Raw genomic sequence first — 24,787 nt, 5'->3', positions numbered from 1 at the left:
ACAGCCCCTTCTGACTGTCTAAGCCTCGATGACCTGCGCTGCTACCTCTGCCTCTTCTGGCTGTCAATGCCTCGACGACCTGCGCTGCTGCCTCTGCCTCCTCTGCTCGATGACCTGTGCTGTTGCCGCAGCACCTTCTGGCTTCAAACTTCGGACTTCAGTTTCCAGACTTCAGTTATCAACCTGGTAAGAAACAAAATAAAAAAAATCCTTCCAGTAGCTCCTTAGAGACCAACTCAGCTTGTTATTGGTATGAGCTTTCGTGTGCATGCACGCTTCTTCAGATACAAAGTACAGTGGTACCTCGGGTTAAGTACTTAATTCGTTCCAGAGGTCTGTTCTTAACCTGAAATTGTTCTTACCCTGAAGCACCACTTTAGCTAATGGGGCCTCCTCCTGCTGCCGCGCCGCCGGAGCACGATTTCTGTTCTCATCCTGAAGCAAAGTTCTTAACCTGAAGCACTATTTCTGGGTTAGCGGAGTCTGTAACCTGAAGCGTATGTAACCCGAGGTACCACTGAATCAACCTGGTAAGAGTTTTGGATGTGCATGTGGCTAACTCCCACAATCCTCCCTGCGACTTGCACCCACAACACTCCAATATTTGCTGATCAGGGACATTATATGTGCCCTTGAATGTGGTATAGATTTTTATCCTTGAAAAGGTGGGCAGGGGCAAGAGACTTTTATTGATTTGAGATCTTTCCTTAGCAGTCCCAATCGTTGGGCAGAAAATATTGAATTGCAAGTAAGCCCTCCTTACAACACATTTACCTGTGTTATGTTACAAAAACAGGGCAGATATGATATGTTGAAAAACAGGGCTTCAAATGCAGTACTTAAACTACTATTTAGTTAAGAGTTCTACAGGTCTGTGGAAATGTAAAGAAACTGAAGGTACATTCTTTCACCTTTGGTGGACGTGCCCAAGGATTAAGGTTTTCTGGGAGATGATTTATAATGAATTAAAAAAGGTATTCAAATATACCTTCTTGAAGAAACCAGAGGCCTTTCTCCTGGGCATAGTCGGCCAATCGGTGTTAAAGAAGGACAGAACTTTCTTTATGTATGCTACAACAGCAGCAAGAATACTTATTGCAAAGCATTGGAAGACACAAGACCTACCCACACTGGAGGAATGGCAGATGAAAATGATGGACTACATGGAACTGGCGGAAATGACTGGCAGAATCCGAGACCAGGGAGAAGAGTCGGTGGAAGAAGATTGGAAGAAATTTAAAGACTATTTACAGAAATATTGCAAAATTAATGAATGTTAGAATGATGTTGGATTGAAGTTAAGTGGTTTCTAGCTGTAATGGTATAAAAGAATATGGAAAAATTGGATTTTCAATACGTAAAAACCTAATGCTATAATATATTAAGATTAAAGATCAGGATAAAATAAGGAGGGAAAGGAATTGCTGAACTAATAAATTGACCTGGAATACAAAAAAGGGAGGCATGAGGAGGTCCGGGAAACAAGTAAATGAAAGATAAGTGATGAAAAGATAGAATTGTTTTTAATTATTTTTTTTTTGTATTTTGTATTTTTCTTTTCTCTATTTTTCTTTTTCTTATCTATGTAACCTTTTTTTGAAACTTTAATAAATATCATTTAAAAAAAAAAGAGTTGTACAGGTCTGTAGCACTCCTAGGTATCTTGATTTCTGTACAAAAAAACCAACCCTTAGTGGCACACAGAACTGGAAGTGTGGTTGTATCTAGATCTCTTCAGAGGAAAGCTGTTGTAAAAACAGGGTTGCACTATGCAAATTCTGAAATAAAAGCACTGTGCTGTAGTTTATTGATGCTGTGTTGAAGGCAAACATTGTTGTTTATCTCTGTTGTTTATCTTTTAGATAACATCAAATATTTGTGAGAAATTGAAGACTAGGAGCGCTTCTTTGCAGATTGGGTTTGTAAAGAAGGCATACTGACAACTTAAAGGTATCTGGCAAATACTTACACTGAATGAGCAGGAATGACAGTTGCATATTGGAAGCTTTCTATTGTGATTGATGCATGCACATTCTTTAAAGTGACGGAGAAGATTATATGTTAGAAATAATACTTACACAAATAAGCGTTATTTCTAACATAATCCTAACGCTTACACAAATAAGTGCATTCATTTTGAATGCTCATTGCATTCACCACTTGCTTCTGACCTGCTAATTTCATTTTCATTGCTTTTTGCATAATTCATATATCACAATAATAATAAAAGTGTATGTTGCAAAGTGCACTCTGGGACAATATTTTGATGTTGTTTTAGGTGTGGAAAATCTGCTCTATAAGCTCTTATTCCATTTTTTTGATTAAATGTCATCTAAAATTTCCACAACTTACTCTAACAAATGTTGTATTTTTAAATATGTACAAAATTGATATATTTCATTGACCCATTTGAACAAAAAGGTCATCAGCCACCTTATTTGTGTAAGTACTGGATTTATTTACAAGGTCAAAACAGCCCCACTTGTGAGTGGAAAATGCTTCTGATGGGTAGAGGAGAGGGATTTCCCATTTTTTTTATTTTCAATCTCAACTCTTTGTACCTTCTCAGTCCTGCTCGGAAGGGTCCCCTGAACTTCAAGAGCATTTCCCCCCCAAACCCGGGGATGAGAGACCTCAGTGCCTGCATGGAATATGATGCATGTCTGCAAGGATCTCATCCAAAAGGGATGTGCTGGACAATTCCTTTTTTGGCAAAAAAGGTCTTCAAACTAATCTGGCCACTTTTCCTTAGAAAAACATGTATTTAGAGAGAAATGTTGTATGACCTGAACATGACCCCAGTTGTAACAAAATGAAGATTGACTTAAACTGCCAAATTCCTTATTATATGTGTTACTCATTTTTAAAGCTGGTTAAAGTGTTTGGTATGTTTTCCCATCTGTTTAATGTCATTCCTTAAAAATAAATGGGGAAATGGCTGATCTAAATAACAGTCTTTCTTCCAAATATATTAGACTAGTACAAAAACCCACCACAAGGTACCAAAATCAACATATTTTAATGTGTGCATCCTTTATCCATCTTAATGTGGTAAGTACATTTCTTTTATTTTCAAAAATAGATAATTTTTTTAGAGTACTCTGTGTTTCACATGCTGATGTGTTTTGTTGCTGTGGTTTTGGTCACATGGCGTTTTGTGCTTTCCAAAGATTTCTGAGTACTGATAAGCTACATTTTAAACCTTTTCAGTTGCAAATAGGATCAGTCAGGACCAGTCTCTTGTGTACAAGTATTTTGGGCCTTGTGGAGTATGAGCCATCTAACCTTCAAATTGGTGGTTTTCAGCCTTTCAAGGATACTATTTCCACACTGACATCTGCTGAGCAATTGCTTCGCGCTGCTGGAGACTCTGACGTGTTCTGGCGCTCACGCTTAGCATGCATTGCTCCTTACCAATCCTGTTCGATCCCACCACCGAGCTGCAGGAATTGAGGGCCCCTCCCTAGAACACATGCACACTTTCCTGGAGCTGCACACAGCAGCAGAAAACTGGCAGTGACTGGCAAGCTATTCTTTGGCAAGCTTGCCTACCTGGAAGAATTGGTTAACAAACTTCGGAATACTGTAGCATCTTTGTTCGCCAAAGTGCAGAGATATGCAGCCTTCATTCATTTAGGTCTCCATACTTAGCTGGTAATATCAATTTACGTTCTGCAGAAGAAGGCTCATATGGGATGCTGTATAGCTTGGTACTGAATGTCTCCAGCAGTTGCATAAATAGCCTCTATTTTTTTTTTTTTTAATGATATTTATTGAGAATTTTAAAGTTACAAAGAAAAAAGAAGGAAAAAATAAGAAAAAGAGAAAAAGAAAGAAAAGAATAGATAAAAATAACAATTAAACAATACAAATCAATAAAAACCAAAATCAAAAAGAAAAAAACACACAATACAACAATCAAAAAACAAAAATATACAACATATTTAAAAACAAATCCAATTTTCCCAAATCCTTAACTTTCATTAACTTATTTCATCGACCTCCTCACACCTCCCTTTTTTGTATTCTAGTTGTTAATTATCTCAGCAAATCCTTTCCATCTTTCACAATATTCTGTCATTAAATTACCTTAATCTATTTTAACCTTATCTTACCATAAAAAATCGTAAAGCTTAAAACTTAAGTCTTATTTATACCTAATTCTTTTAACCATAACATATTCTTACATAATTCTTTTTAACATTTCTGCTAAAGCCAATTAATTTCATTTCAACATTTTTCTGATACTCATTAATTTTGCGATACTTTTCTAAATAAATTTTTAAAACTTTCTTCCAATCTTCATCCATCGTCTCTTCTCCTGGTCTCGGGTTTTGTCAGTCCTTTCTATCCCATCCATCTAGTCCATCAACCTGGTGACCTTATATCCGAGGCTCTTAAGTCTTTTCCATGTCCCTTCCGCAGGTCTTCTTCATGTTTATACCTGTACTTTACTTTGTCTTCTGCTCCTTTCACTCTGGGATACTCCAACTTGACAATATTTTTGTCCCTTCTTGACAAGTCAGCCCCTTTTCCATAGTCAACACTTAAATCCATGTGGTATTTAAAAGCATGTTTCAAGGCCCCTCCAAAATTAGGGGCCCCCACAACTCCGAGCTCCCCCCGGCCTAAAGCCAGACTTGAAAAATCAAAACATCTCTGCATAGGGGGGTCCATCCAGCCCCCCATCTCCAAACCAAGCAGATCTCCGTCTCTCCAAATCTGACTTTTTCCAGGTTCATTCATCAAATCCAACGACTCATGTTCCTGCTGGGCCACAGCTCCCTCCATCTCTGCCACCCGAGGTCCAGCAACAGCCTCCTCCCTCATCTCATCTGTCAAAGCACATTCCTGGGTTGATTCCTGAGTGGGTTCTACATAGGTACCCACTGCCTGTCCAAAATTTCCTATCGCAACTGTCATCAAATCCATTTTCTCATGTAACTGTTCCAATAAAGCACTTGTCTTGCAAAAGGCAAGCACCAGAGCCTCTGAGCACATTCTTGTTCAAGGTCGAAGTCTGGTCCCACGATCTTAATCTTTTACAGCTGCAAAACTCCCCAGTTCAACTTTAAAAACAGTTTCACAAGCTCCCTCTAGGGGAAACAATTTCTATTTGTATCCATCTTTTTTTCCTTTTTTTTTTTTAAAGGCAGATTTAGCAACAAAGTTTTCCTTTTTCGGATATTTTGTCAATATTTTGTTCCTTTTAAAGGCGAAAGGGAACAATGGAATCAATATGTTTCTGTTCTTTTAACTATTTGTCAAAAACGTTTGTACATAGTCAATGGGCTTCTCCAAAACATCTGTCTTGACACCCCGCTCCCAGGTTCAAGACGGTGAAAAGTTACCTTTCTTTACTCTCTCTTCTGCAGGTTTAAACAGTCTAAAAAAGGTTCCCCCCTCTTCTCCTGCTTCCAAGGGGGGTTCAATAATTTTAAATGATGAAAATTTAGTCCTTTACAAACGACTTTCTAAACTCTACCTTGCCGTGTCTTTGCTTCAATCTATCTACAAAAGCGGAAGGCGGACTTCCTGTTTAGACCTTCCTGCTTTCGGTGCCTAATTAAGAAATTTCGCAGTCCAATTTTCCGTTCTACTCACAGGCAGTTGTTTGAAATCCAATTGTCCACAGGAAAAAGTCAGCGCTCTCCGGCAACAGCAATGTGGCTTCACTCCGTGAAAGAAGCAGTCGATTCAAAGCACCGCGCCACTCACCCCACGTCGCTACGGATCCCCAAAACCGGGTTTCCCCGTGAGTGGAGGGGGCGCAAAGGTGCCAGCCGAATCCCACGTCCACAGGCTTCTCCCGCCTGTGGTTTTTGATGGGTCTCCACCTCGCCGTGGCGGTTCAGACCCTGTTTTCCATGGAGCGGGTTCCTCCCGATCGGAGGAAATCCGCCATTGCCAGAGCCGCCAACCCGGATGCATAAATAGCCTCTATGCCCCCTTCTTTCTTGCACTCTCCTGCATGAATCCTTTTACTTGGCCAAAGTCTTATGTGTTGGTCCTGTGTTTGTATTATCTTTCTTAATCACGCCTGAAGAATTCCTCCAAATGTTCATGTTGCAAATGTGTGCCTTTTATTTTTTTATATACACTCATATCGCTCATTCTTCATATTCAGCAGTAATATAGTGAATACTGCAAGTTCAGTTCCTGTCTTATATGGAAAATGATAGCTTAACATATGCTCTATTAAGTGCATTAGACCTTAGTTATTTCAGGCCTAACAAAGAGGTGGGCTTAGTTGGAAAGTACAAAGGCATTATTAAGAGGAATTTTTTGTTTGTTTTTTTCCTCTAAAATTTTCAGGAGTCTAGATCTAACACAGATGACTTTTTCAAAGACCTCAACTAACACTGCCCTCAGGAAGGGGGAATGCAGGGACCAGAAATGCCGTTCATTCGTGGTGGGCCTGGAATATACAAAGTAGTGAAGACCAGCCCCTTAGGTCACGCCATCAGAGGCTGTCCCAACCTTAGAGGTCTCCCCAATGGAATGTTAGTTCTGGGACACAAAGTCAAGGCAGTGGGCGAGGTATGAATCCTTGTCGTTTCAGTTCTTATCTTCTTAGATACTGGTTTATAATAGTAGCAGTCGTAAGAAAAGCAGCTATCCTACGCAAGGTTTGCTTTTCCACCCTTGGTTGCTAACTGTTAACTTCCTAAAGGTGGTTTATGTTGTAAACTGATGCAAACCACTTTTGCCTTGGTCATATATTTCATTATCGGGCATTGATTGAACTTTCTTGTACACCTGCTTAAAACGTGGGTTTATTAAGGGACTATGTTTAATGCATTTTTCAGAGTTTACCAATGAATTATTTTTTGGGATACAACAGAACTCTTATTTCTTGGTATTGATTCAGCTGTTGCCTGCAGTTGACTGTTCTAGGGTGGTCTCCTCTTGCAATGGGCTTGAGGATGTTGTGTGTCATGCTATGCTATGGTTTTTTCTCAAACAGCACACAGGATATGATAGCAAATAGGCATACACTACCCCAAAAGGAAAAGGAAAAGGCGGTGGCTCCAGACCAAGCTGAAGAATAGACATTCCCTGGAAATATCTCCTGCTCTGAATATGTTTAACATAGCTCGCCCCCCAGCCCCGCCTTGGGCCTGACATATCGAAAAGGGGCAGCATAAACAAAAACAAGATCCTCTCTATGCTTAAAGAGCCTCCTCTACATGAACAGTGTGAGGATGGAAAGGTGAAGCTACCTCTTTTGAAACTACCTGTCACCATACTATGAATTCCAAGTCTCCTCTTCCATTAACCCTTCAACCCCTGGTAGCCTTCTGAGAAGACATTTCTTTGGCAACAATCAAGGCTTCTTCTCAGAATGAGAGCCAATGTGGTGTAGTGGTTAAGAGCGGTGGACTTGTAATCTGGTGAACCGGGTTCATTTCCCCGCTCCTCCACCTGCAGCTGCTGGGTGACCTTGGGCCAGTCATACTTCTCTGAAGTCTCTTAGCCTCACTCACCTCACAGAGTATTTGTTGTGGGGAGGAAGGGAAAGGAGGTTGTGAGCCGCTTTGAGACTCCTTAGGGTAGTGATAAAGCGGGATATCAAATCCAAACTCGTTTTTCTTCTTCTTCTTTTTCTTCAGAGCATGATTTATCCAAGCACCGGGTCCTGTGCCGTGTTGAAGAAGAAAGAAAGTGACAAAAATAACAAGAAGTCGAAAAAGGAAAAGAAGAAGAAAGAAAAGGCTAGACTGAATGAGGCTAGGCTGAATGGAAATCTCTTTGGTGAAAGAGACCATCTGTGAACTGTGTGGGGAATCCCACCCATACCCAGTGACGTACCACATGAGACAAGCTCATCCAGGTAAGATGCTCGTTTCATGAAAGTGATTTTTTGCATCATGCAAAGGACCCTTGCTGCATATGGTCAAGAGAATGGGAACTGACCCTGAGGTGTTTGAGGGCTAAGCTATGGACATGATGGCAGCAGTCGTGTTTTGTTTCATCATGTGTTTGCCCCGTTCACGTAAAAACCAAAGAACATGGGATATGTGGGAGACAGATGGACCGGAATTGGGTCGGCCACTTTTGTCCGGTAGGAGGGACAACACGTTTTTTGATCACCACATTGTGATCTTGCAGTAGATACATCGGACTTGAACTTTACCACCCATCACGTGATGGATGGTGATTTCAACCCTGATTTCCGTAGGAGCCACGTCTCTGTGTGCCCCACACCTGATGTCGCATATTATAGGACAGGTGGGTGTGGTTTGGAGAAAACAGCCTTACATGGCAATTTGAGACCTGTGCTGGCCTAAATTTGGCTCACAGGCCAAAGGTTCGCAACCCCTGCTTTGAAGACTAATGGATTTTTGTTGTTTAGTCATTTAGTCGTGTCCGACTCTTCGTGACCCTATGGACCAGAGCACGCCAGGCCCTCCTGTCTTCCACTGCCTCCCGCAGTTTGGTCAAACTCATGCTGGTAGCTTCGAGAACACTGTCCCACCATCTCGTCCTGTTGTCCCCTTCTCCTTGCATCCTCCATCTTTCCCAACATCAGGGTCTTTTCCAGGGAGTCTTCTCTTCTCATGAGGTGGCCAAAGTGTTGGAGTCTCAGCTTCAGGATCTGTCCTTCCAGTGAGCACTCAGGGATGATTTCCTTCAGAATGGAGAGGTTGGATCTTCTTGCAGTCCATGGGACTCTCAAGAGTCTCCTCCAGCACCAGAATTCAAAAGCATTACATTAGTTCTTTGGCAATCAGCCTTCTTTATGGTCCAGCTCTCACTTCCATACATCACTACTGGGAAAACCATAGCTTTAACTATACTGACCTTTGTCGGCAAGGCGATGTCTCTGCTTTTTAAGATGCTGTCTAGGTTTGTCATTGCTTTTCTCCCAAGAAGCAGGCGCCTTTTAATTTCGTGGCTGCTGTCACCATCTGCAGTGATCATGGAGCCCAAGAAAGTAAAAAACTTCTGGGAGTTCTCGGTCCATATACTGCTTGAGCCTTCCTTGTAGAATTTTAAGCATAACCTTGCTAGCGTGTGAAATGAGTGCAATTGTGCGGTAGTTGGAGCATTCTTTGGCACTGCCCTTCTTTGGGATTGGGATGTAGACTGATCTTCTCCAATCCTCTGGCCACTGCTGGGTTTTCCAAACTTGCTGGCATATTGAGTGTAGCACCTTAACTGCATCATCCTTTAAAATTTTAAATAGTTCAGCTGGAATACCATCACTTCCACTGGCCTTGTTATTTGCAGTGCTTTCTAAGGCCCATTTGACTTCACTCTCCAGGATGTCTGGCTCAAGGTCAGCAACCACACTACCTGGGGTGTACGAGCCATCCATATCTTTCTGGTATAATTCCTCTGTGTATTCTTGCCACCTCTTTTTGATGTCTTCTGCTTCTGTTAAGTCCTTACCACTTTTGTCCTTTATTATGGTAATCTTTGTACGAAATGTTCCTTTCATATCTCCAATTTTCTTGAACAAATCTCTGGTTCTTCCCATTCCGTTGTTTTCCTCTGTTTCTTTGAATTGCTCGTTTAAGAAGGCCTTTTTGTCTCTCTTTGCTATTTTTTGGAAATCTGCATTCAATTTCCTGTATCTTTCACTATCTCCCTCACATTTTGCTTGCCTTCTCTCCCCCGCTATTTGTAAGGCCTTGTTGGACAGCCACTTTGCTTTCTTGCATTTCCTTTTCATTGGGATGGTTTTCGTTACTGCCTCCTGTATAATGTTGCGAGCCTCCATCCATAGTTCTTCAGGCACTCTGTCCAGCAAATCTAAATCCTTAAACCTGTTCCTCACTTCCACTGTGTATTCATAAGGGATTTGATTTAGATTGTATCTTACCGGCCCAGTGGTTTTTCCTATTTTCTTCATTTTAAGCCTGAATTTTGCTATAAGAAGCTGATGATCTGAGCCACAGTCAGCTCCAGGTCTTGTTTTTGCTGACTGTATAGAGCTTCTCCATCTTTGGCTGCAGAGAATATAATCAATCTGATTTCGATGCTGCCCATCTGGTGATGTCCATGTGTAGAGTCGTCTCTTGTGTCGTTGGAAAAGAGTGTTTGTGATGACCAGCTTGTTCGCTTGACAGAACTCTATTAGCCTTTGCCCTGCTTCGTTTTGATCTCCAAGGCCAAACTTGCCAGTTGTTCCTTTTATCTCTTGATTTAGCATTCCAATCCCCTATAATGAGAAGAACATCCTTCTTTGGTGTCACTTCTATAAGGTGTTGTAAGTCTTCATAGAAGTGGTCACTTTCAGTTTCTTCAGCACCAGTAGTTGGTGCATAAACTTAATTACTGTGATGTTATAAGGTCTGCCTTGGATTTGTATCGAGATCATTCTATCATTTTTGAGATTGCATCCCAGTACAGCTTTTGCCACTCTTTTGTTGACTATGAGGGCCACTCCATTTCTTTTATGGGTTTCTTGCCCACAGTAGTAGATATGATGGTCATCCGAACTGAATTCGCCCATTCCTGTCCATTTTAGTTCACTGATGCCCAGGATGTCAATATTTATTCTTGCCATCTCATTTTTGACCACATCCAACTTACCCAGGTTCATGGTTCTTACATTCCAGATTCCTATGCAATATTTTTCTTTACAGCATTGGATTTTCCTTTCGCTTCCAGGCATATCCACAACTGAGCGTCCTTTCGGCTTTGGCCCAGCCGCTTCATCAGCTCTGAATCTACTTGTACTTGTCCTCCGCTCTTCCCCAGTAGCATGTTAGACACCTTCTGACCTGAGGGGCTCATCTTCCAGCGTCATAACTTTTATATGCCTGTTGTCTTTGTCCATGGAGTTTTCTTGGCAGGGATACTGGAGTGGCTTGCCGGTTCCTCCTCCAGGTGGATCACGTTTGGTCCAAACTCTCCACTATGACCTGTCCATCTTGGGTGCCCTGCTTGGCATAGTTCATAGCTTCTCTGAGTTATTCAAGCCCCTTCGCCACGGCAAGGCAGTGATCCATGAAGGGGAATTCTAACAGTAGATTCATCCAAAGGCCAAATGGTGGGTGACTGACAGCATGTGCCCCTAAACTGTAGTTCTAACTTGGAGGTAGACAATGGCTTCAGTTGAAGAGAGTCCTTTCTTTATTTATTTTTTTTACTATAATTAATTAATATACTAATACTATTAATTACATTCCCTCCAAGGAGCTCAAGGTGGTTTCTATCTTCTCCTCCTCACCCACAGCGAGCTGCATTTCTGAGTGAGGGATTTGAACCCTGGTCTCTCCCCAGGTCACAGCCAGATCCTTGATCCACAGTGGTTCTCGTCTTTATAAAAAGCCTCCACCTAAAGGAGCTACGTGTTTGTTGCCTGGGATTCTGTAAGGCAGGGAAGTGATTTTGCCGCAATGGAGCGTGGACCCGTGTGTGAATCCAGTCCCAGCAAAACATCTTTGGGTGCCGTTGCAAAGTCCTGTAGACTCTCCCACTCGGTCTGAGTTAATTCCGTAACAATCCGAAGTAACAATCTGGGTGACAATCTGTCCACAAGCAGCAGGACTGGGAGCCCTCCGTGAACTCATTCTCTCTCTCTCTCTGCCCCACTTTTAGCAAATACAGATCTTTGGGAATATCCAGTACCTCCTTCAAGATCACCCTAGTCGTGTGCCTAACAAGTAAGCAGATCACTGTGTTATGGGGTTTGGGTTTGGGGCAGCTGCTACAAGGAAGGTGCACAGTCAGATGTGAAACACGCCAATTCACTCTTGAGCTGAAGGGAGCCTGAATTTGACTTACCCCAACCTGAATGAGCAAGGGACACAGGTGGCGCTGTGGGTTAAACCACTGAGCCTCTTGGGCTTGCCGATCAGAAGGTTGGCGGTTCAAATTCCTGCGACGGGGTGAGCTCCTGTTGCTCGAAAGCACGTCAAAGTGCAAGTAGATAAATAGGTCCCACTCCGGTGGGAAGGTAAATGGCGTTTCCGTGCGCTGCTCTGGTTCGACCAGAAGCAGCTTAGTCATGCTGGCCACATGACCCGGAAGCTGTACGCCGGCTCCCTCGGCCAATAAAGGGAAGGGCAACTGTCAGGGGTTTTTAAACTCTTTGCTTTCTCCATGCCATCTCTTCCTCCCCACAGTGAGCCTGACCCACGCCTACCCCAAGCTGGCCCCCAACCGACCCCCCAGGCGGCTCCTCTCCCCACCGCTCCTGCTCTCCATCATCCTCAACGTCCTCTTCACCCTCACCGTCCAGGTCTTCGCCTTCCTGTATGTGAAGCAGCAGCCCTGGTACTCTGTCCTGTGCAGCCACAGGTGAGGTCCCCATCCAAAGAGCGCACCTCCCAGGGAGAGGCTTAGAGGTGGGCTGGGGTGGGTGGCCAGGGGGTGCCATTTCCCTCTTGCTGGTGTCTAAGAGTAGAGGCTCCCCTTATTCCCAGAGGCAGCAGTGGGAGGGTGGGGGCAAATTTGAAGCTCACCCAGGCTTCCTCTGCTCATGGAGAATACCCCCAATTTGCTCACGGGGAAGTCATACGAGATCCTCTCTCGGTGGAGCCTTCCTTCTGATCTGTTTGTGGGGAGCTTAGATGCCTCATCCTTTTGAGCTGCAAAGTATCTCCTTAAAAGAAAGAATTGGGAGGTGGTGCTGGGTGCTGAAGGGGCAACAGGGTTTAGTGAGCAGGAAGAACCTGTGACGGGGGGCAGTTCAGACTCTGAGGCTAGAGCAGAGGAGTGGGTTCAAGAGGCTGCTGCAGAATCCAGAGAGGCTGTGATATGTGATCCATGAGAGGCAGTCAAGTACAATGTTCATTCTAATGCTAGAGAAGACATGCAGGGGAATGTTTGGTCCAGCCAGTTGAAACTTCCTGTTCCTCCTGGCTGGAGCATCCTTGCTTTGCATGTGACTAAAGGTGAGCTTCACCAAACCTGTCCAGGTAACAAAAGGACAAATCACCTCTGTCCTTTCGATTCCCATCTTTGTTTGACCAGCTTCTAGCTAGGACTGCTCTGCTAGCTCTCAGCTAGCAGAAGCACTGGGATTATTCCCCCATATGGGGTAGATCCACATGTACATATTTGTAAATAAGTCTGCCTTCAGGAATCCAACTGTGAACTGATGCTCTAAACGTCTTTCATCATCTTTGAATAAGACTGTGGCATCTTTATACTTTTAAGAGGGATTCAAGAGAAGTTACCAGGAACGTACAATTCAATCTGAGACAGACTGAATTGTATGTTGGAGGGGGAGATTTCCAGCTGGTGGCAGAGGACAGAGTGACTCCAGGAGACATAGGTGTAAAAACCCAAACTAAAACGAAGACTTTATTACAAAATAATAAACACAAACTCTGGTGGGTGTTATTCCTGCAGGCAGGCTACAAAACTCAGCTTTTTTCCTTTATAGCAATGGCCAGCTGCAGCCAATTAACCCCAGAAACTTCTTAAAGGTATACACACATGTTTCTGTGCCGAATATCCCCTAACATTGTATAATAGTGAGAGGCTCACACGAGCCTGCAACCAGCTATCTGCTATGCGTGTAAGAAGGGGAATGTAAACTCTGCTAAGTAAAGGATCTTACTAGCGCAAGTTAGGAAGGATATTAATTAACGATATATCCTCTCTTGCCACCCTGAACATTCCCACAAGCTCCCCTTCCCCTGTTCTCCCAGAATAAGGAGGGAAGCAGAACAGAGACCAGAGGTGCTCAGGCGCAGTTTGAGGTGGCTTGGGAAACATCCGGGAGAGGAGGAGCCTTAGGTGGAAGGCAGGGACCTTCAGCCTGGCTGCTCCATGGGGCCAAGACCTGCTGGGAAGGGTTGCTGAGATCACTAGGCTGAGTTGCCTGCCATTTCCTTGAAGAGTTAACTTGGCCAGCATCTGCCTCTGCCTCTTCATTGTGACCTGCATCTGACCAGGACAATGAGGCAGAGGAAGTAACTCCGGATGGGGGGGTGTCTTCCTTCCAGGGGGTGCCCTACTGCAGACCACCCTGTGTCCCTGGGCAACGGGACGGCCAGCAACGCCACAGCCCCCAGAGCACTCCGTCCTGAGCTATGAGGACACCACCCTCTGGCCACTGGTCACCGTCAACTGCACCCCAACCATCTGGAGGGTTTATGTGCTGCTGATGCTGCTGGTGGCCTTCTCTGTCTCGTTCTTTGTGGAGGTGAGCAGGCGAGCATGATTTCAGGAAGCTGCCTTGCGCCAAGTCTGGCTGCTGGCCCATCTAGCCCAATGCTGTCTACACGGACTGGCAGCAGCTGTCCACGGTTTCAGGCAGGGGTCTCTCGGTCCCAGCGGGGATTGAACCTGAGAGCTTCTGCTTGCAAGGCCAATGCTCAGCCTCTGAGTTACAGCTTTTCATTTCCCCAGGAACTGGCTCAGAGTTTTCCCTTCCAGCAGAGTGCTACCTACTCCCAGGGGTTGTGGGAACCTGCTGGTGGTGGTTCAGGGGATGTGGAGGGGATTTAGGGGGTTAAAGAGGGTCGGGAAAGCGATCCCTCAGGCTCAGCATCCTCCTCCTGCTCACCAACAGATGATGATGATGATGATTATTAATTAAATTGATATACTGCCCTTCATCTGAAAATCATAGGGCGGTTTACAACATAACAAATACAAAATGAAGACACAAAATCCTAATCCTAATAATGACCCCAATAACCCCCCTACCCCAAACACACCTGGTGCCTAAACATGTGTAATGGAGGTGCCAGGTGAACTTCCCTGGGGAGAGCATTCCACAAGTGGGGAGCCACCACAGAAAAGGCCCTGTTCTCATGGGGCCACCCCTCTTGCGGAGCAGGCACACGACAACGGGCCACAGAAGATGATCTTAGGATCCAGGTCACTTCACGTGGGGAATATTGTGGTCCTGAGCCATTTAAGGCTTTAGAGGTCAAAAGCGGCGCTTTGAATGATGCCCGGAAACTAAGTGGCAGCCGGTGCAGTCGGGCCAGGATCGGTGCAATAGCCTTAAACCATCTTGCCCCAGTGATTAAACTAGCCACTGAATTCCCAAAGCGGCAACTTTCCCCCCATAAAACGCTGCAGCCTCAATGCCTCCAGATGCTTTTGGGATCAGAGGTAGCTCTGCTTTGGAAGGCCAGGAGGCTTGAAAGATGCTCTTGCGCTCGGATCCTGCTTGTGGGTTTCGCTCAGGGGCATTTGGTCAGCCACGGTGAGAACAGGATGCTAGACTGGATGGGCCCCTTTCTCTTTTATATATATAAATTTTTATTAGTTTTTTAACATGTCATTTTCAACAGTAATTAAACATACTTTTACATCTTTTTCAATTTTTTTTGACTTCCATCAGTCCTGCCTGAAAATTTTCCAATCTAATCTCTAGTATGAATTTCTTATTTTCCCTATTACATTTCAAACTCATAACCAATAGCTCTATCTTTTTCTACTTTGTAACACTTTGTATATTTCTCCTTACAAAACTTCTTGTAGTCCTACTAGCGTAATTTGTTGATTACAGTTCTCTTCAAATAATTCATATACTTCTTCCAATCTTCTGTAACTCTCTGGTCCGGCAAGTTTCAAATCCTTCCTGTCATGTTGTCCAATTCTGCGTAGTCCATTAATTTCGTCTGCCATTCTTCTTTTGTCTTCTTGCTTCCATTTCTGGGCTAACAATACTCTTGCCGCTGTTGTTGCATATAAGAACAGTTTGACATCTTGTCTATTAATACCTTGGCATATAATACCAAGTAAAAATGCTTCTGGTTTTTTTAAGAATGAATGGGCCCCTTTCTCATGCTCCCATGTTCTTCTCGGTAGTGGCGCCCGCCCTGTGGAACGCCCTCCCTTCAGATGTGAAGGAAATAAGTAGCTATCTTATCTTTAAAAGACATCTGAAGGCAGCCCTGCTCAGGGAAGTTTTGAATATTTAATGCTGTATTGTTTTTAACACTCGATTGGAAGCCGCCCAGTGTGGCTGGGGAAACTCCGCCAGATGGGCGGGGTATAAATAAATTATTATTATTTATCATTGTCAGAGCTGCTTCCAGATCCTAGCTCACAGAGGATCACGCTAGCCAGCGATCATTAAATAAAAGTCTTTATTGAGTTACAGTTTCCATTCTCAAGCTGCTGCGTGCAACTCTACGTCTCATGGTTAGATCGGCGAAGCTCCATCTGAGTCTCCGCCCCTTGTACACCAACTTAATATCCTAGCCTTGCTCCACCTTTTCCGCCTGACTGTTCTTCTCTGGGTCCCTCTGCCCCCCGGGGTCTCTTCCTTCCGGGATTCCTCTGACGCTGACGCTGACCCCCCTGACTCTTCTCCCTCCTTTCGGCGGGCTTTAGGACCTGGCTCCCTTTCCGGGCTGCCTACTGCGCCACCTTCCTGTGCATTTGAACTTGGCACGCGCGCCCAACCTTCCACCTTCCGTCTGACCGTTTCTTCGCTCCCCGATGGAGGTGTGGCCACTCCTGACTCGTGCCCTCCCCCCTGTTGTGAGCTGCCAGCGCTTGATCCCTGGCGCCCTTCCTCTTCCCTGCTCTCTGGCGGTGACGCTGGTCCCGATTTCCAACTGCTCCCCTCTGAGTCCCCTCTGGCTCTATCTTCCTGGGGTGTCCCCCTAGGCTCCCCCCTTGCCCTGGCCACTGGTGCTCCTTTCTGTGAATCTTCTGATTCACTGGAAAGACTCGGAGATCTCGGGTCGTCGTCATCACTCATCTTTTCTTCTGCCTCCTCTCCCTCGCTCTCTGTTTCCTCCCTTGCCCTTGCCTCTGCTCCTGAACCCCTGACAATCATTATCATTATCATTTGTAGGACGGCATCCTGCAGAACCACCGCCTCTGGCTTCTGATCAAGGCCCTCTTCCGCTTCCGCTCCTCCAGCCAGTACCGGAGGCTGCAGTGGCCGCTGGAGGAGGACGCAAAGTGGCCGCCCACCAGCCAGAAGGACTTTGCAGAACAGCCCAAGAGTGGCGCTTATGTCAACCCCGTCTATGATGAGGCGGGAGAGAACTAGCTGGGGAGGCCGCAGGCTGGCCCTGGAGGACTTGCCAAAAGGGACTTTTTGTGTGCAGAGAGACTGATGGAAACCCACGGGAGATCGTGCTCCTAGGAAGCCCCTCTGACGGTGCGCACAGAGCCTGCCTTTGCTCATCCAGCTCAAGGAGGTTTGCCAGGGGGGCATTTTGCTGTTGGCTCTGCCTGAGTGGGGAAATCTAGGGCTTGATCCCTGTGCCCACGCAAGAGATCTCAGCCTCTTCCACAGGGATCCAGGCTGCTCCAGCGGAAGGGACACATGAAGGAACATCGTCCGCCATGTGGAAAACAAAGACAACTCTGTATTTTTGCTTTGCAAAAGAGAATAAAGTGGGGGTTTTTTTTTCTTTTATGATCGTTGCTAGCCATTTATTTGGGGTTCTGCTACTTGCAAAAATGTGCCGCAGAGTTGGTGCATCTGTGTGTATATGGAGGGCAGGACAAGATTTGGGGGGTTTGGGGAGGAGAGGGAAGACTTCACGGGCATTAAGATGAATGTCATTGAGTTGTTGGGTTGGAAGGGACCCCAAGGGTCATCTAGTCCAACCCCCTGCAAGGCAGGAATCTCAGCGACAGAATCCCTGAGAGATGGTCATCCAACGTCTGCTTAAAAGCTTCCAAGGAAGGAGAGTCCTTCATCTCCCAAGGTCATCCGTTCCGCTGTCAAACAGCAATCACTGTCAGAAGCCTATTCTTGATGTTGGGTCGGAATCGCCCTTTTTGTAACTTGAAGCCCTGGGTTCAGGTCCTGCCTTCTGGGGCAGCAGAAAACCTTCCAAGGGGCAGTCCTTGAGGTGATTGAAGACACTGGCTCTCGTCCTGCCTCTCAGTCTCCTTTTCTCCAGGCTTATCCCGACCCGACTCCTAATAAGGCTTCGGTCCTAAATTCAGTAATTCTCTCTCAAACAGTCAGAAAGTTGGTGTTTAGTGTGCTCATCCTCTGTGTAGAAATTCAAGGGTCTCAAATATAGAATAGGTAAAGGTAAAGGGACCCCTGACCGTTAGGTCCAGTCGTAGCTGACTCTGGGGTTGCGGCGCTCATCTCGCTTTACTGGCCGAGGGAGCCAGCATACAGCTTCTGGGTCATGTGGCCAGCATGACTAAGCCACTTCTGGCGAACCAGAGCAGCACACGGAAACAGCGTTTACCTTCCCGCCAGAGCGGTACCTATTTATCTACTTGCACTTTGACGTGCTTTTGAACTGCTAGGTTGGCAGGAGCAGGGACTGAGCAACAGGAGCTCACCCCGTCACGGGGATTCAAACCGCCGACCTTCCGATCAGCAAGCCCTAGACTCTGTGGTTTAATCCACAGCGCCACCCGCATTGATAATTGCACAAGGCAAACACACATACATAAGTATATAAACCACATGTCTAGAGCAGTGCAGCAGAGAAATCCAAAAGCCATCTTGGCTCTCCGAATGAAAGCCATCCAGGGAAAGTTCCTGAAGGGATTCCTCTCCTAGATCGAGGGACCTCCTCAGCCTTAATGGTTGTGGTTTGCCCATTGCAAATGTTTTGTGTAAACTGTGGCTGGAACTAGGTGAAACTTGCTTAATCCTCAGGAATATCACCCCTTGGCCTGCCTGAGCCAAAGGAACCTGGTGTGTGATGTGATTTCTGACTCTCCAGGCCAAAATGCCAAAGCCAACTGTTATAAGAAACAAAATTAAAAAATTCCTTCCAGCAGCACCTTAGAAACCAGCTAAGTTTGTTATTGGTATGAGCTTTCGTGTTCATGCACACTTCTTCAGATAAACGCACATGAAAGCTCATACTAATAACTAAGTTAGCTGGTCTCTAAGGTACTACTGGAAGGAATTTTTTAATTTTCTTTTGACTATGGCAGACCAACACGGCTACCTACCTGTTATAAGAAAAAAAACTTCTCCTTTATCCCTTATGGGGTACCTAAGAGCCTGTATAGAGTCCTTATGTAGGTTCTCTATCAGTAAGAGAAAAGAGGCCAACTAGAGAATATGGATTTGTTAAACACAATTGAAAGTTGATACCAGTGACTGGGGTGATAAGACAATGGGTTAAGATCGGAAATATGAAATTGGGGAAAAACAAGAGAGGAAAAAGTAGGAACAAGTAAAAAAAAATTTCTTTTTTTAAAAAATTGATATTTATTACATTTTAAAGAGTTACAAAAAGAAAAAGTTAAAAAAGACAGCATATTTAAGAGATACAAGTCATCACAACACGATAATATCAAAACAAAAAAAAAAGAAAAAGAAAAAAGAGGGGGGGGGGGAATACAAAAAAATACAATACATCTTCCCATAACTTGTCTTTCATTTGCTTCTTTCCTTGACCTCCTCACACCTCCCTTTTTTGTATTCTAGTTCAATTAACTATTTCAGCAAATCTTTTCCATCTTTTCCGGTTTTTGTCCTCTATTCTATCTTAATAAAATGTAACTTTACTTTCCCTCCTTCACCATTTAACAATCTATTTTTCCTTAATCCTTTATAGCATTTCTGCTAAAGCCACATTATTTCATTCCAACATCCTTCTAACATTCCTTAATTTTACAATGTTTCTGTAAATAAACTTTAAATTTCTTCCAATCTTCTTCCACCAACTCTTCTCCCTGGTCTCGGATTCTGCCAGTCATTTCCGCCAGTTCCATGTAGTCCATCACCTTCATCTGCCATTCTTCCCGGGTGGGTAGATCTTGTGTCTTCCAATACTTCGCGATGAGTATTCTTGCTGCTGTTGTGGCATACATAAAAAAAGTTCTATCCATTTTTGGCACCAATTGGCCAACCATGCCCAGGAGAAAGGCCTCTGGTTTCTTCAGAAAGGTATATTTAAATACCTTTTTCATTTCATTATAAATCATCTCCCAGAATGTCTTAATCCTTGGGCATGTCCACCAAAGGTGAAAAAATGTACCTTCAGTCTCTTTACATTTCCAACATTTATTATCGGGCAAATGATATATTTTTGCAAGCTTGACTGGTGTCATGTACCACCTGTAGATCATTTTCATTATATTTTCTCTTATGGCATTACATGCCGTAAACTTCATACCTGTGGTCCATAACTGTTCCCAGTCAGCCATCATAATATTATGTCCTACATCTTGTGCCCATTTAATCATAGTTGATTTCACCTTTTCATCCTGAGTATTCCATTTCAACAGCAAGTTATACATTTTTGACAAATTCTTAATTTTAGAATCTAACAATTCTGTTTCCAATTTTGATTTTTCCACCTGGAAGCCAATTTTTTTATCCAAATTGTACACCTCCATTATTTGGTAATAATGGAGCCAATCTCGCACTCTGTTTTTTAGTTTTTCAAAACTCTGCAATTTAAATCTGTCTCCCTCTTGTTCCAGAATTTCCCAATATTTCGGCCAATTGGCCTCCATATTGAGCTTTTTCTGAGCCTTCGCTTCCATTGGTGACAGCCACCTTGGGGTTTTGTTTTCAAGCAAATCCTTATATCTTATCCAGACATTAAACAGTGCTTTTCTGACAATATGGTTTTTAAACACTTTATGTGCTTTTACCTTATCCAACACGTCAGTGTTTTCAAGAAGCAGCCATTCTCTCAGCCAGCAAAAAGCTGCTGATTCATAATAAAGTTTGAGGTCTGGCAGGGCAAATCCACCTCTTTCTTTAGCATCAGTTAATATCTTAAATTTTATTCGAGGCTTGTTGCCCTGCCAAACAAATCTGGACATATCTTTCTGCCACTTTTTGAAACAATCCATCTTGTCCAAAATTTGTAATGTTTGAAACAAAAACAACATCCTAGGCAGCACATTCATTTTTATCACAGCGATTCGGCCTAACAATGATAACTTCAAATTTGACCATATTTCTTTTTTTTTTTTAATGATATTTATTAAGATTTCCAATAAAAAGAGCACAGTAAAAAAATTAAACATAAAAACATAAAAAAGAAATACACAGTTCAAAAATACACAATACATAATCCAAAAAGGAAAAAGGAAAAAAAAGCACAAAAAAAACAAAAGACAAAAAAGAAAACAGTTAAAAACAATACCTCCTTTTCATCTCCATTTTTAAATTTACTTATTTTCTGGACCTCCTCATACCTCCCTCTTTTGTATTCCAGTTCAAATTGTTTGTCCAGCAATTTCTTTCCCTCTTTTTTAATCCCAATTGTCAGGGGTTCAGGGACAGAGGCACAGGGTAGGCAGGAGATGGAGAGCGATGGGGATGAATCCCAGGACAGCGAGGAAGAGGATGACAATGACTCAAGAGATTCCATGAGTCTTTCCAGCGAATCAGAGGATTCCCAGAAGGGGGCGCCGGTGGTCAAGGCCAGGGGAGCCCCAGGGGGGACGTGTCAGGAACAGGGGGCCAGCGGGGGATCCCAAAGTGGCAGCTGGGCGTCAGGACCAGCCTCCCCGCCAGAGTGCAGCGAAGGGGGTGGAGGTTCCAGTGTATCAGGGGAAGCAGCTCCGGCAGCAGAGAAGGGAGGGAGGTCGGAGCAAGCCACCCTCCCGGAAGGGGAGGGGAGTAGTGAAGGGAGTAGTGTAACTGTCAAAAGGAAGGTTAGAGGTTGGGCGCGCGCGCCAAGTTCAAATGTAGAGGCACGCGGAAGTACAGGGAGCCCGGAGGAGGGGCCAGGTCCCAAAGCCCGCAGGAGGGGGGGAGAGCAGTCTGGAGATTCCGCGTCAGGGGAATCCAGGAGGGGCAAAACCCCAGGGGGCAGGAAGTCCCTGCGGAAAAGGAAAGAGAGGAAGAGGTGGAGCAGCGCAAGGCTCTTAAACTGGTGCAGGGGAGGGACTGACTCAGAGGGGACTTCAAGGGTCTAAGCGTACAGACGTGGGGCTGCGCGCCTCGGATATGAACCAAACAATGAACTGCAATAAACGCTTTTGTATATAAGAAGAGATTGGCGTTGGTCTTTTGTGAGCTGAGACCTGAGGCAGCCTTGACACCAATCTTTAATCTTGATATAATATATCTGTCAGGGGTTCAGGAGCAGAGGCAAGGGCAAGGGAGGAAACAGAGAGCGAGGGAGAGGAGGCAGAAGAAAAGATGAGTGATGACGACGACCCGAGATCTCCGAGTCTTTCCAGTGAATCAGAAGATTCACAGAAAGGAGCACCAGTGGCCAGGGCAAGGGGGGAGCCTAGGGGGACACCCCAGGAAGATAGAGCCAGAGGGGACTCAGAGGGGAGCAGTTGGAAATCAGGACCAGCGTCACCGCCAGAGAGCAGGGAAGAGGAAGGGCGCCAGGGATCAAGCGCTGGCAGCTCACAACAGGGGGGAGGGCACGAGTCAGGAGTGGCCACACCTCCATCGGGGAGCGAAGAAACGGTCAGACGGAAGGTGGAAGGTTGGGCGCGCGCGCCAAGTTCAAATGCACAGGAAGGTGGCGCAGTAGGCAGCCCGGAAAGGGAGCCAGGTCCTAAAGCCCGCCGAAAGGAGGGAGAAGAGTCAGGGGGGTCAGCGTCAGCGTCAGAGGAATCCCGGAAGGAAGAGACCCCGGGGGGCAGAGGGACCCAGAGAAGAACAGTCAGGCGGAAAAGGTGGAGCAAGGCTAGGATATTAAGTTGGTGTACAAGGGGCGGAGACTCAGATGGAGCTTCGCCGATCTAACCATGAGACGTAGGGTTGCACGCAGCAGCTTGAGAATGGAAACTGTAACTCAATAAAGACTTTTATTTAATGATCACTGGCTAGCGTGATCCTCTGTGAGCTAGGATCTGGAAGCAACTCTGACAGTAAGCTCCATCTCATAAATTGTGGGCATCTACAGCCTCGCGGAGAGGAGAGAAAGCGGGTGCCTACTAGCGAGCTCACGAACGGCAGACAACATGACGGCAGAACAGCAGATAGCGGAACTCAGAGAAGCAGTGTCGCGACTGAATGCCGAGGCTCTTGCATCCAGGAAGAGGGAGGAGGACGCAGCTGCCGCCTACAGGGATCTCCAGGTCAGGTTGGAAGTGCTTACGAAGCAAGGGCAACTGACACCCAAACCGGAGGGGATTGGGTTGGGGAGACGAACAGGCGGTCTGGTCTCTCACTTCGATGGGAATTTGCAACAGTACCCCAACTTTAGAGCAGATGTAATGTGTGCACTGCAACTGCTGAACAAAGACTTTAGAGATGAGCAAGAGAAGGTGGGATTCATCATGTCCCATTTGCATGGAGATGCTAAAGCATGGCTGCGCAATTTGTGGAGAGATAAGGATCCGGCGCTCCAAAATGCGGATGCCTTTATTAAAGCGATGGATGGGTGCTTTTTATCAAGCATTGACGTGGATCTTGCTTGGCAGCAGATACATGGACTGAAGCAAGGGAGGGCCAGCGTAAGGCAGTACCATGCCCGCTTTTTCGCTTTGGTCAGTGCTCTGGAATGGGACAGAGATTCGGCTCCTGTAAGAGACCTGTTTTGGGAGGGATTGCACGGCTCGGTTAAAGATGAAATTGCGAGGGGGGAGAGACCCCGGACCACGCAGGAGATCGTTCAGAGGGCGCTGGCGGTGGGGGTGCGGCTGGAAGAACGTCCGTGGAGCAGTGGCGAAGGGCGTGGAGGGCGCGAACCAGCCAGGGGCTCCTCCTTCCTTCCCAGAGAAGCAGCGCGTGCGCAATCCACGCCTCCGCCAGGAGGAGGAGCGGAACCTATGGAGGTTGGAGGTGCAAGGGCTCAGTCAGCAGCCAGAGCCCTAGCACCGGCAGCAGTGAAAGCGAAGCCTCCTAGAGGGAACAGGAAGTGTTACATCTGCGATGATCCACAGCATATGGCGAAAGAGTGTCCCCAGAGGCTCCACAAGCACACTGCAGCCTCAGCAATGGTAACTGCAGCAACGCAGCAAGGACAACCACAGCAGGGAAACGACGGAGTCTGGTTGGAGGAAGAGGCACTGGGGCCCAGCCAGACGTGTCAGTGAAGCAGTCCCCAGAGATTTTACAACCCATGGACCCCCTCCCGCCCAAACCAGTAGTGAGGCTCACCGCGTCGCTCCAGCTGCCCAATGGAATCACCATGGACGTGCCAATCACCATTGACTCCGGAAGCAATGCGGACTTTATAGGGCAGGACTTTGTCGACCGGCACGCTATACAGTTGCTGCCTGCCACGCTGCCCCTGCAGGTTGTCACGGTGGATGGCAGGGAGCTGCTAGGGGGGCAAGTGGTGAAGCAGACGCCACCAATGGTGATGCGACTTGGGAATCACAGGGAAATCATCAGCTTCAATGTCACTCAACTATCGGACACGCCCATTGTATTGGGCATGAGTTGGCTGGACAAGCACAGCCCGACGCTGGCTTGGTACCAGAGGCAGCTGACCTTCGGCTCTTCCTTTTGCGCTGAACACTGCATCGTGCCCAGGCAGGAAGGAAAGGAAGAGGAGTCACAGCGGCAGCTAGGCACGCTGCAAGCGGTTCCCCACAAGTACGCAGAATTTTTGGAGGTTGAAAGAATGGTTAATACAACCTTTGAAAGAGGTCTGTAATGAAATAATGGAGGGGAAAAGAGCACCAGAGTCGTGGAAAGAAGCTTATATTACACTTGTACCGAAAACAGAGACTGAAAAGACACAGCTTAAGAACTACCGCCCCATATCATTACTCAATGTGGATTACAAACTTTTTGCAGACATTTTGGCTAAGAGATTTAAAAAAGTGTTGATGGAAGAGATTCATAAAGATCAAGCGGGCTTTCTCCCAGGAATACACTTGTCTGACAATTTGAGGAATATAATTGATATTTTGGAAAAACTAGAAGTGAATATAAATACTAAAGCAGTTTTGATATTTGTGGACGCGGAGAAAGCTTTTGACAATATTTCTTGGAGCTTTATGAAGAAGAATCTACAGGGTATGGGGGTAGGCCAAG

At 45.5% G+C, this 24,787-nt stretch overlaps 1 protein-coding gene across 1 annotated transcript in view; it reads left to right on the top strand.

Annotated features, from left to right (window-relative positions):
• The window catches only part of LOC308469140 (maestro heat-like repeat family member 5), a 103,488-nt gene extending 86,188 nt beyond the window's left edge, over positions 1-17,300 (top strand). Inside the window, exons 16-20 of the mRNA XM_081024479.1 lie at positions 7,614-7,834; positions 11,554-11,618; positions 12,081-12,255; positions 13,911-14,110; positions 16,730-17,300. Of these exons, the coding sequence (XP_080880605.1) occupies positions 7,614-7,775 (162 nt within the window). The 3' untranslated portion in view covers positions 7,776-7,834; positions 11,554-11,618; positions 12,081-12,255; positions 13,911-14,110; positions 16,730-17,300. The remainder of the gene's footprint in view (positions 1-7,613; positions 7,835-11,553; positions 11,619-12,080; positions 12,256-13,910; positions 14,111-16,729) is intronic.
• The last annotated feature ends 7,487 nt before the right edge of the window (positions 17,301-24,787 follow it).

The sequence above is a fragment of the Podarcis pityusensis genome (genome assembly GCF_964106645.2).
Source record: "Podarcis pityusensis genome assembly, contig: HAP1_SCAFFOLD_81, whole genome shotgun sequence".
Lineage (NCBI taxonomy): Eukaryota > Metazoa > Chordata > Lepidosauria > Squamata > Lacertidae > Podarcis > Podarcis pityusensis.
Note: the sequence above shows the minus strand (reverse complement) of the source record. Positions and strands in the feature narration are given on the sequence as shown.